At 39.1% G+C, this 11,841-nt stretch overlaps 1 protein-coding gene across 1 annotated transcript; it reads right to left on the reverse strand.

Annotated features, from left to right (window-relative positions):
• Window positions 1–2,920: 2,920 nt before the first annotated feature.
• Window positions 2,921–11,735, reverse strand: LOC126991831 (protein O-glucosyltransferase 2-like). The gene is made up of 10 exons (XM_050850509.1): window positions 11,503–11,735; window positions 11,260–11,379; window positions 9,953–10,041; window positions 9,532–9,743; window positions 9,036–9,176; window positions 8,299–8,405; window positions 5,894–6,131; window positions 5,283–5,462; window positions 4,302–4,421; window positions 2,921–3,900 (listed from the first exon to the last, which is right to left on the reverse strand). Exons 1-10 carry the CDS (start codon window positions 11,679–11,681, stop codon window positions 3,772–3,774), a joined length of 1,515 nt encoding a protein of 504 aa, XP_050706466.1. The 5' UTR covers window positions 11,682–11,735; the 3' UTR covers window positions 2,921–3,771.
• Between the last annotated feature and the right edge of the window lie 106 nt (window positions 11,736–11,841).

Here is an 11,841-nt window from a genome sequence, read left to right on the forward strand (position 1 = left end):
TATTAATACTGGCAGATCTGATGTATCATCAATAACTTCCCTTGCTACTAAACTTGGAAGATACAAATTACTTATTTTACAATTGGACCAAGGACCATTTTGAAGCTATTTTGATGGCAATCTTAGTAGAGCAGTAACATTTAAAAATCTTTGATCAGGAGTTCCATCAAAAGTTATCAATAGAGTGGCATTGCAGGTAGTAAGGTATGTACTGCCCTTCCTACCTGTAGTATGATCTAACAAACAATAATACATCACGCTATGTATAAGGTGTTTTTGTAGAGAATATTTTTAGTGTTTTCAATATTTTACTGGTGAAGGTTGATTTTTTATAGTTTATTAATAAATTTATGCTGCTTTTTGCACTTATTGTTACTTTTCATGTACTGCCATTTTTTTATTTTACACTGATTTGTAGAACAGTGGCAGGTACACCTGGAATTGAGCATTTAGTAGGAATCATTAGAGATTTAATATTCAATACTTAACCCCTCTGCTGCTAGGAATAACAATTGTAGTTTTTTTTAGGATTATTTAAAACTTGCAGGAAAGAACAATCACAAATGTCATATTAAAAGCTGGTGACCACATGCTCCGTCCAAATAATTATGTAGATTCCTTCCAACCTATTAGAAAACTATGTGCAAGTGATGGATAGGCAGGAGGTAGGATCCTGGTTAATACCCAGGCAGTGAGGGGTGAATCCCCCTCCTTCCTCCCCAGTGCCTTCCTCTATCCACTCTTGCTGCTATCTTACCTCTTTTTGCTTCTCACTGCCACCACCACCCTCCCACAACCTCCCCATCCATCACTCCACCATGGATCCCCCCTTCCAATCATCTGGGGGAGAATTAATTCCCCCTAACATCCCTCCTTGTCCCTGTACTCCCTAAGGGCATCTTTTTTTCTCCACCATATCCTTACAGGAACCCACCAGCCCACACCCCCACAGGGGATGGTTACTCCTATGGAGTGGAGTGTAAACACAATGAAAATGAGTTGACATATTTCCTTCACTGGTGCGAAGGGTAACTTTTTTCAACTATAAATGGCCATAGCTCAGTACTATTTGGTCTGAAATGCTCAGGTTTGGGTTATATGGTGTGTAAATTCAAGCTCTAGAACTCGTGCATAAAACCTCTTACTTCTGGGAGGGTTGAAAAACTCAGCATGATTTGGGGTCTGGGAAGAATCTCAAAACATTGCCTACATCACTCCATAAGTCTGAAACAAGACTCCAACAGTGGCAGTTAAGGTAGAATAGGAAATGCATATCTGTGATGTGACCCAACAATCATTCTGAATGTCAATGATAGGTATAAACAGAAACACTGTTTACATAAGGCCTTGGTAGTACTAGGGCAATGCCCTATCATGGTCACACTGTGGTACTGGTGTGCATGTCATGAAGGTGAGCAGCTAAGGCCTTGGTAGTACTAGGGCAATGCCCTATCATGGTCACACTGGTACTGGTGTGCATGTCATGAAGATGAGCAGTAAGCATCACTATGAATATCAAGTACATACTACTTACATTTCTTTGTCAAAGTCAAATATGCATGCAGATTTTAGTTGGCAAGTCTAGATCAAGCTCTCCAACAATGATAAAATAGATGCTTGTTTGAGATGCCTTTGGTAGGTAAAGGATTAATCCTGCATCAACAAAATCAACAATTATGTTTGGTATGCAAATCTACTATGCTCCCAACAATCAACATTGAGTGATGACCAAATATTAAAATGTATTACTACACCACAGGAAAACAATAGCTGGTGAGATATGTAACTAAGGTAAAATTCTCGTCTACGACTCTTCAACCTTGCAAAGCCTGAGGTACTGTTGCTTTCCTTGCTATCTTTTATCACAATTTACAATATCATTAGTGCTCTTTGAACTTGGTCTGCATTACTCCATTCCTCACTGCCCTGCTGTACATGGCCTTTTACTTATTCTTATGCTGTCTTTCTTACTACCTTATTTATAAAAGTTAACCAGTAACTCAATTTGTTCATTCCTTTAACAAGTAAAGTCTGAAACAAGACCTCAACAGTGGCATAAACCCCTGAAAAAACTCACTCTCCTCCCATGGTCTACCTAATGAATAATAAATCATTGTTTATCTTGGCACAATCTCAGCCCCCTCTGCACCAAGGAAGCCCCCATAATCTGCTGCTGCTACCTTTTTATGATAAAAAAAAAAATTTAAATAAAAAAAAGGAGTATTAAGATCCCTATGGAATTAATCATTAAATTTCTCATCTGGCATTTTCTATCTTCTCCCCTCGAGAATAAATTATTAAATTTCTCTTCTGGCATTTACTATCTTCTAAGGGAGCAGCATGTTGCTGACTTTTTCCCTCAGGGCTGAATCCCTATTGCAGAAGAAAATGAGAAAAGATAAGATTGGGTACCTTCCAATAAATAAGTTCTTATATGAAGTGCCAAGCATAGAAAGGGAGTCATGCACCATAAAAAAAGTCAGAAACTGGTGTCAAAGTTTGGCAACCTTCAAACACATGTAACTCAGTTTTTTTTTTTTCTTTTTTAAATGAAGCTTGTAACAAGTAATGCACCAGACTAGTATCACCTTCACTGCGCACATAATCAGAATCACTATCACCTGCATCTACATAATCTGGATCATTAACATCATCAATAAAGCAAGTAGGAGATACACAAAAATCATGGTGGGAGAAGCTGCACACAAGTTTACACCTACGTGGGGGGTGTCAATAGGAACAAGGGAACACATTTTTGTAGGGACTTTCTACCTTACTTTTAACAGTGCAAGGGAGTCACCCCCACTACCATTGGATAAAAGGAGGATGAAAATAGTGATATATGCAATAAACTGAGTCTGGCCAAGGGTGTCGCGTGACTCCCTTTCTACGTGCTGCGCTTCATATGATGATAGAGATATAAAGTTATTGCTTTTATTTTAGGTTCAATCAGATTTATTCCACTTTCTCCATTACTACAGCAACTACAGTGAAACAACAAACCAATGCATGCTGTCTAGACTGCAGAAACTACAATGGAGTTTTTCCTGAGGCCTTGTGGCACAAACATGGAGTCACTGTTAACCCGTCACTGTGTTTTACAAGCTTGCTTACAAACTGAACATTGTGAATTAACAATTTTATATGTATATAAAACTAAAATGTATTGCAGTGCTCACTTGCAGTTCCAGTGTTCTTATTTTGCAAAACTGAAATTAGTAATAAGTTGAGAACAGGGCCAAAGCTCATCATTCATTTACACAAAAATTGATGGCACTAAAAATTATAGCAATTCAAATATAATTTTTCTTATTAATCTTTTACATCAAGGATAGCCCAAGTAAAGGAAAAACACCCTCTAAAATTGTGCTGCAGTAATAAAATGGCAAGTGAGCTGGAATTCCATAATCTTATACCGACAACATTAGTTGTGAACTATAACAATAAATATTAATAACAGTGAATGCCACTAACTACTGACTACAGTGATGAATGCATCTTCTCACTTGTAACTGAGAAGTTTAAAGTATGAAAGATGAAGGAGTATTCAAATTGGTTTGTCATTAGAAAGTTTTCAAGTAGATGAGAAGAGCACCATTGTAGGACGGATGATAAAAATAAGAATGACTCATTTTCAATAGATGCAACAATACACTAAGACTACAGCTGCCCAGTAGGTTCACCTGTCAAGTGATTTGCCTTGTTCACTTGGTAGGGTGGAGGAGAATAGAGATGACACCATTCCATCTTCCTTTCACTTGGATGAGCAACTCACAACTCATCGTGGCGAGTGAGGCGATGGCACTGACAGGCACCAAACCGTTTTTCATTTTCCTCAATGGGAATATGTTCCATATCTGGACGTACCTTCACCTCAGATGTGAGTCTCTTGCTCCACTCCTGCAGGAATAAAAGTTTGGATTCGTAAAAGAGAGACTTTATCACTTGTGGGAGCAACCACTATTTACATATAAGTTTTAGTATTACTTTATTGTTCCTTTTCTACATGTGATGCACTTATGCATAAGATCTTTATCAGTGTGTCTGTCTATCTCAAAGCCTATACCTCGCAAAGTGAATTACTGAATTTTTTCACTTTCCTATCTTCTTCCAAACTCAATATAATGAGAATTATGAAACAGTACACAGTACAGTCTGTGTCTTTCACATGGCCTTAGGTTTATGGAAAAGTTGTGTATATAAAATTTAATACTACCACAAGGAGTACAGACAGTACCTATAAATAAATTTTTGCACAACAGAAGTTTTCATTGCATCAGATTTAGTCGTAACTGACTTACCTTTAATAAAGCAGCATGGTAACAATAAACATCTTTTGGCATTAAGTTCTCTTGGGCATATTTTCTCCCATTCTCTGCTATAACTTTTACTTTATCATCGTTTGCTCTCGCCCACTCAATCTGTAGAAGTAAAGAATCAGACACTACTAAATTTAGAATGGACATTGTACAAGGTGTAGAATAAAGACTAACAGGAAAAAGAAACAGAAAATCAAGTCAAATCAAGTACCATATCTTCTGCTGTATTACACACATACATTCCCTTATTTTGAGATGAAAATTGGTTGAGAATAAGTATGTATGAAATCTCTTTTTTCTGCATGAAGGCTGCTACAGTCTTCAAGTGACCATGAATAACATGAAGCAAAGCCTGTAATAATATAAAACAAATAATTTACTGGACAATATCATATCCCTGATGCATAGCTTAACAATATAGCTGAAGAATACCAGAAATCTAAGACAAACATCACATAATCATCTCAGATCACTGGCATCAGCAGTCATGAACTGCCCTTCCTACTGTTCATTATGCTTTCAAGAAGATGCAACACTTTCTGGCCTTGTCCCTACCTCTACTGAAATGTTGTTGCATCTTAAGTTACAAAGTACTTTCAATATAATAATTTAAGGTGAAACATGAACATCATTTGTCAAGAAATATGGCACAGTGCACATATTAAAATCAGACGTGTTCAAGAGCCAAGGAATTTTTAAGTACCATAAGTTGAAGGATCTTAGTGGTAGCAAAGTACAGAGACACAGCTGCTTTTAGATATTACAAGGCTGTCCCAGGGTTATATATTAGACTAAGAGGGATGCCTGTCAACAGACTTCAAAAATATGGGTAGACATAATAATTCAGTGTCAATAATTTCATAACTCTGGAAAGTTTAGGCTTACATTTAATCTTGTTCCAAACTCCTGGAAGAAAAATAGCTAAGACAGCATATCAAACTCTGGAGCCCTGCATTGACTCACCTTCTCAATGAGGTCTGAGAGGTCCCGCTTGAAGGGGATGTAGTGGACAAAAGGCTCCAGGTCATGGTAAAAGAACTCATAGTATGGGGAATCCTGCTTCAGCACCACACCAGAGCCGGCAAGCAGGTAAGGCAGCCGGTAAGCTGCCACTGTCCCATCAATGCTGATCTGATATTTGTACTGCAGACAAGCATAAACACACCTTTGATTTATTACAAATATGTTTCATAAAGAATGTAGCCCTAACATACCAACAATAATTAAATTTATTTTAGCACACAACACTGAATTTTCATTTATTGTAGGTAATTTTCTTTTCAATGAAGAACAAAATTTAATTTTTTTTTTCCACTTATTGTGAAAGTGTTTTTTTTATAAATTCTATCAAATATGATTAAGTAGAAAACTTCAATTTTTTTCATATTCTGATGAGTATGCATCATAATGACTTGCATCTAAAATCTTACAGCATCTTCTGAGTTCAGAACTAGGACATAGCTATAGTGGTTTGTTTAACATGAGCAGATCCCTACTTTGTGATCATATCTGCCTCTCAGCATATCAATTAATACTCGACAATTAAATGGAAGTGGTGAGGGATAATACTTTACATTAAAGAACTTGAAGAATGAAATGTGTTTTTCTTTTGGCCCAAACTCCTTTTCTTCTTCCTTAAAGAAAAAGAAATTGGTGAGGGAGGCATTGATGAGGTGAGAGTGTTGCCGAGCAAGAGCGATGAGATCCAAACGCTCCCTTCGAGAGTCACGGCCACGCCAGAACGCCTTAGGCTTTTTCAGATCCCATGGCACCTCATTGTTTGATTGGACAGACAGCATGTCAAGGGTCACCCTGGAGACAAAGTTACACATGGTGAATATAGGTGCTATAAATCAACTACAGTTTGCAAGTGAATGTGCAGAAATTATACCTGGAAGCCAAAGGGTTAATGACACCGAGATCAAACAACAGTGCTTAACCAAATTTTGGTGTGAGTTAGCCATGCCCTTGGTGAAAACATGTGAATATATCGAGATATATAATGAGCATGATAATGAATAGAAGGTTCTTCCTTAGAACATTCTCCTACAAATTTGGGTGTACTTCATTAGACTATAGCTTCCTATTAAGTGAGGCAAACTGGCTCTCCTAACCCTGTAGTGTCTCCATACCTTTCAGTGAAGAGGAGACAACAGCTGAGGAATGCTCCGCAGGATTAGCTAGCAAAAACATGAGGTAATGGTCACTTCTTGGCACTTATAAGGATAGAAATTATAGCCACTGTCAATTTTAAGTACCAAAAATTTCAGTATCAGCCAAGACAAAAACTAAACGGGTAAATGCAGAACTCCTGTTTATTAATATATTAATTTTGATTTTTATAAGTTCAATATATGTACAATTTAGGATAACACACATAGAAATGGCATTCTTACAAACATCTACTCACAATCTTTTATACAACAAGTAAGAGAATAGCAAGTGGTGAACAAACACAAATACTGTTTATAAATTTTGACCCTTTAATAAACTTTCTGGGGCTAATGTGACTGTATTGCCCATGACAATATAATTTAAATTGTTAAATGGGAAAAACTGCACCATTGCAATGGTAAAGAATAACTTGCTGAAGCAACCTGGCACATAACTGTATGAATTGTGTTTTAGTATAGGAAATAAAGGTAAAGGTAAAGTTGGATGCGTACGCTAAGCTCCATGTGGGCTTGGTACGCATCTGTGTCATTGGCCCTTGAACTTGTTGAGGGTGAGAACCCCTTACCCAAGGACACACGGCAAGTTTGACATCAGGGTTACCAATTCACTTTTCTCAGGTTTTCCAGGTAACTACTTAATGACTAGCCAAAAAGGGAGGATGAAGAGTTGGGTGAGGTGGGCGCAAAGTGCCCTGGGTCGGGATTGAACCCAGGCCTGTGGATTCATAGCTAGGTGTGCTAACCATTGCATAAAGTAATTAGTATTAACCTTCTTGCGCACCGTAAGTTACCAATAAGTTTCTGTTCCACTCACCATGCATTTCTCAGGCCCAACCGGCCTTTTTTTGCCGCCACGATACTCTACATTCCTGGGTGTATTTTACCCTCACAGATATATCGTGCCCCAATAAATTTGGTATCAATGGCTTCATAAAGACTTGTACTACAACATGCACAAATAAAAATAGAGGAAAATAAACAATACATACTTGTTTCAAGTCTCTGTACAGAGTATTGCAGACAATAAATCCAAAGTACCAACTCTTCCCCACTCGCTAGCTCGAAATTTTGTGGGCCAACTTTTTTAGCCGAATATATGTTTTGAAGTGGAATTTAGTGAGGATTCTTGTGGTATCCTCAAAATCCTCATATGCCTATTAGTTCCTGAGTTACACGAAGAAACCTTTTTTTTTTTATAAATAATCTACTGTTGACACTTCTCATCTACGCTCATCGCTCCTTAGAAAGGTTGCCATATGTTACCATTAAGAAACTTATCCCAACAAATGACGCTCCCAAATTTGACGCAATTTTACTGAAAACTTAATTTTTAATAATTTTTAAAAACTTTTATTACGCGTTTCGCGTCACTGCACGCCAGGACCATTTACCCTTGATGATGCAAAACGTGTCATCATGCGCGAGAGGGTTAAAGGAAATACTAACTTGGAATTATTATAATTGAAGAGTTGTTAGTTCCAAATGCCTGCAATCAAATACCATGTCATTTCTGCATATGTATATGTATGTATACTCATATACTGAATTTGATAGAAGGGCAAATTGGAGACGTGACAATAATTTTACATTCTCAACGTCAAGTTCAAGTCTGGACAAGCCGAGGCAATGGCTGCTTTTCAGATTGTGGAAAGCTACCGTATGGGAGAATCTGTTAACTATTTTGGTATCAAATTCAATTGTATGGCCATAAACACTAATGGATAGAATTATCTTATCATTCATCTTTGACCAACCCATCTCTATTTAATTGTCTGTTCATTCATCTACTTTTGTCAAGTACATACCTGCCCATCATCTCCAGTGTAGCTTCTGTCAAGTCATAGGTTGGTAGAACGATATCTTCTGTGTCTTCAGAGCCACACCACGAGAAGATTGGCAACAGCGGCACCACCTGTGTCATGAAATACAAATATATCTAAGGGAATGCAGGAAATGGTGAGCTTTAATAGTTAGAGTAAGTAGCACTCTGTGTATAACTTGCACTTTCTTACAGATGATGTGGCTCTAAAAACAATAAATGAATTAAATTAAAAATATATCACTGAAAAATAAAATAAATGAATATATGCAAATAAATAAAGAGTCTGAAAAGTGACTATAGTATTTTCCTATCTATATCTTTGATGCCATGTCCCTTCCCTCATGACTCCCAAAGAGGTAGCCATGGCAGCACTTTCAATTATCCCTTTTCATGAACTTCCTCTCAGCACATCCAGTTTCTCAACTACCAACTCTCAAATACTTGTTCCATATATTGATCAGTAGTTTCTCCAATAACCTCTCCTTCAATCCTGACCTCATATACTCTCTTCCGAAAGTCATCTTCATTCATTCTTACCACTTCTCCAATCAATCTTAGGATATCACATTTCACTCTTTCAACCACTCCTCAATCCACTCCCTTTGCTGTTACACTCATACCAAAATTACAATACAAACCTTCATTACTTTCTGAAATAGGATGCTTAAACTTTATGTTGCATGTCTAGGCATGAGTGTGGTGGAAGGGTGGGGTACACACCTTGGGGTCCACAAGAGGCCAGTCACCAAGGTTGACAATGAATTCTGTGTCAGGTATGAGCATCTTGCGTAGCAGAGACTGCAGTACGTTGTCCATGAACATATTGAAGCCAACGTGCTGACCATAACATTTCCGGTATATCTGAGTTATAAGATTATTCTATTTAAATTCCAGAATTAACACTTATCCTTTCTATGGGTCCAGGAATATAGGGCCTACTATTCCAGAAATAGGTACACTATACAAACACATGAGCACATGCAGGTCCCAGATCACCCTTTTTTCAATAATAATGAGGCCAAGTAAAAATAATCAAGTATATTAAAATACAATTTTAAAACTAAAGTTATAACTATTGCATTTTGAAAGCCTGACAGGTAGCAATCTTACTATTTACACATTGGATAAAAAAAAAAAACTCCAAAATTACTAATTTCAGCCATATACCTATTTCTTGTATGGCCACTGGGGGTTCTTCTTATAAACCAGTGCTCACCTGGTTGTCTTTGATGACATAATTACAAAAGCTTCGTGATCCTGCAGCATCAAACCGCTTTGTTGCTGCATTAAGAACAAAGTCAAAATCCACTTGACGGAAGAGTGCAAGGTCTTTTTGGATCTGTGGGTAGTCTGCAGGGCAGTCCACTGTTTCCTGCCACGTTGTAATGTCGCCCTCAGGACAGTAACAATGCTCTGAGTACACAGGGTCTGGAACACAAATACTATATTTGCAATATCACACTGTCCTCAGCTTTGAAAGAGGTGCCAGCAATGAAGAAGAGAAAACCATCTATCACCCTGAAAGGCAGACTACTAAGGAAATGGCAAGAGCACTATCATAAAACCATTGAAGTAATATTTTTTGCTCAGCAACAGAATGTCCCCTTCATCTCCCCAGAAGTCAGCCACACCCTTACCGGGTATCTTGTAGGGTGAGTCAGCGACAGGCTGGCCATTGTACAGAACATGGATCAAGGTGCTCCGGCAGGTCTGATAAGTGCGGTACCTGTTCAACAACACACGAAGGTTTTATCATTACAGGCAATGAAAGTAAGCCACAGAACAGGTTTCCTCTAAAATTATAAGGTGACTTCCTAGCCTCTTTACCACCACTCATAGGTGCATGATACTTTTACTCATATTAATAACCATGTCCACTAATTTTTCATTAAAATATTGTCTCCCTGGCTCATTTACAACTAATTTTGATTGACTGAGAATGTATACCTGGTGTGCACAGTTAAAACTGCCACTTCAATTGAGCCGTTTACGCAGTAAATTGGTATGACTGGTAACCAAAAACCTTAACAAATGTGAAGCAAATGAAGTAACCTATGCACTCTGCATGCTAATTTTTCGGTACATTAGAAGCAGTAGTTATCTAGATTAACCGAGAAGAAGAATAAATAGCATAGAGAACAAAGGCTAACTTATGATAAGTGGCCTGATGTATTCTACAGTGTACTGGTTATCTCTCGTGCAATCTGTTCTATCCTGTCATTATGTTGCCACAAGTTGACAGACATGCAATCCAAAGAGAAACAATGGCTTGTTCAAGGCTTCTGCATCCTCCTTTCCAACAATTGTTGGTTTGGTGACATCTCAGGATGAAGTATCATGCCCTGGGTGTTATTTTCTCTTTTTTTCTATTTTCCTACACGTCCTCTGCGTGTATCGAAACACATGAGAAATTAATCAAGACAAGGTGTGGGTATTCGCCAGCTGCCTGGGATTGAACCTGTGACCAGCGTGACGGGAGAGCCACTCCCTACCAAGTCGGCCAAAGAGGCACCCCACTGGCTAAGTGGGTTATGGGAGGCTCGTTCATCAGGCATAGTCGCTGCACTACAGAAGTACCCCATGTACAATGATATGTTTACTGAGAGGTATTCTAAGACTGATATTTTTGGGATAACATTCAGCCATCATTAAATTTTATGGCTGAACAAGAACTCATATAAACCAATTTGTAGGTAACTCCTGAAAATCAAAATAAATAGGAAATATGATTACGTATTAGTTCCATTTTAAGCATTGCTGTCATACATGAGTATCAAATGCACAGTGCAATGCTTCAGTTCATGGTTTATTTACCAAGCATCAAGTCACATGAAGCCAAGAACCCAATGACTGCCACACCACGAGATGTCATTGACCCTTGACCAGATAACATGCCCCCTGATGAGAGCCTAGTGTTGTGGCCCAAGGAGGGAGCCGTCCTCACCTGGCGATGTAGGTGCCGTCGTAGCGGTCCAGCACCTGCACCCACACGCGGCAGTAGGACCCGTCCCCGCCCTGGCCCTCCACCTGCACCTTGAAGGACGCGCCCACGGACTTCTGGATTCTGAGGAGGCAGGAGACAAACCCAAACAATTTATCTAATGTAAACTCGCCTAATGGTGCACACACGTCAACACAACACGGCATGACACACCCGCGGGCCTTGGCACTGACACGCCTGACCCACCTGTTGCCCTTGGTGTCGCGCGGCTCGATGAAGAAGTACCGCGCCGGGAAGACCACTTCGTGCGGCTCCAGGCCCGGGCCGTACACCCTGGTCTGCTTGGGGTCCACCTTGAACTTCTTGCCGCCATCAACGCCGAGCAGGAGGCAGGAAAAGGCGAGGAGGGCGTGGAGGACCCTCATCGCGGCGGCGGCCTGGCCTCGGGCTGGGTCTGGGGCGCGGGCGGGGGCACTTCTTCCTCCTCTTTTTCTTCTTCTTCTTCTTCTTCTTCCTCCTCTTTTTCTTCTTCTTCTTCTTCTTCTTCCTCCTCTTTTTCTTCTTTTTCTTCTTCTTCTTCCTCCT

The sequence above is a fragment of the Eriocheir sinensis genome, chromosome 1 (assembly GCF_024679095.1).
Source record: "Eriocheir sinensis breed Jianghai 21 chromosome 1, ASM2467909v1, whole genome shotgun sequence".
In the NCBI taxonomy this organism is placed as follows: Eukaryota; Metazoa; Arthropoda; class Malacostraca; order Decapoda; family Varunidae; genus Eriocheir; species Eriocheir sinensis.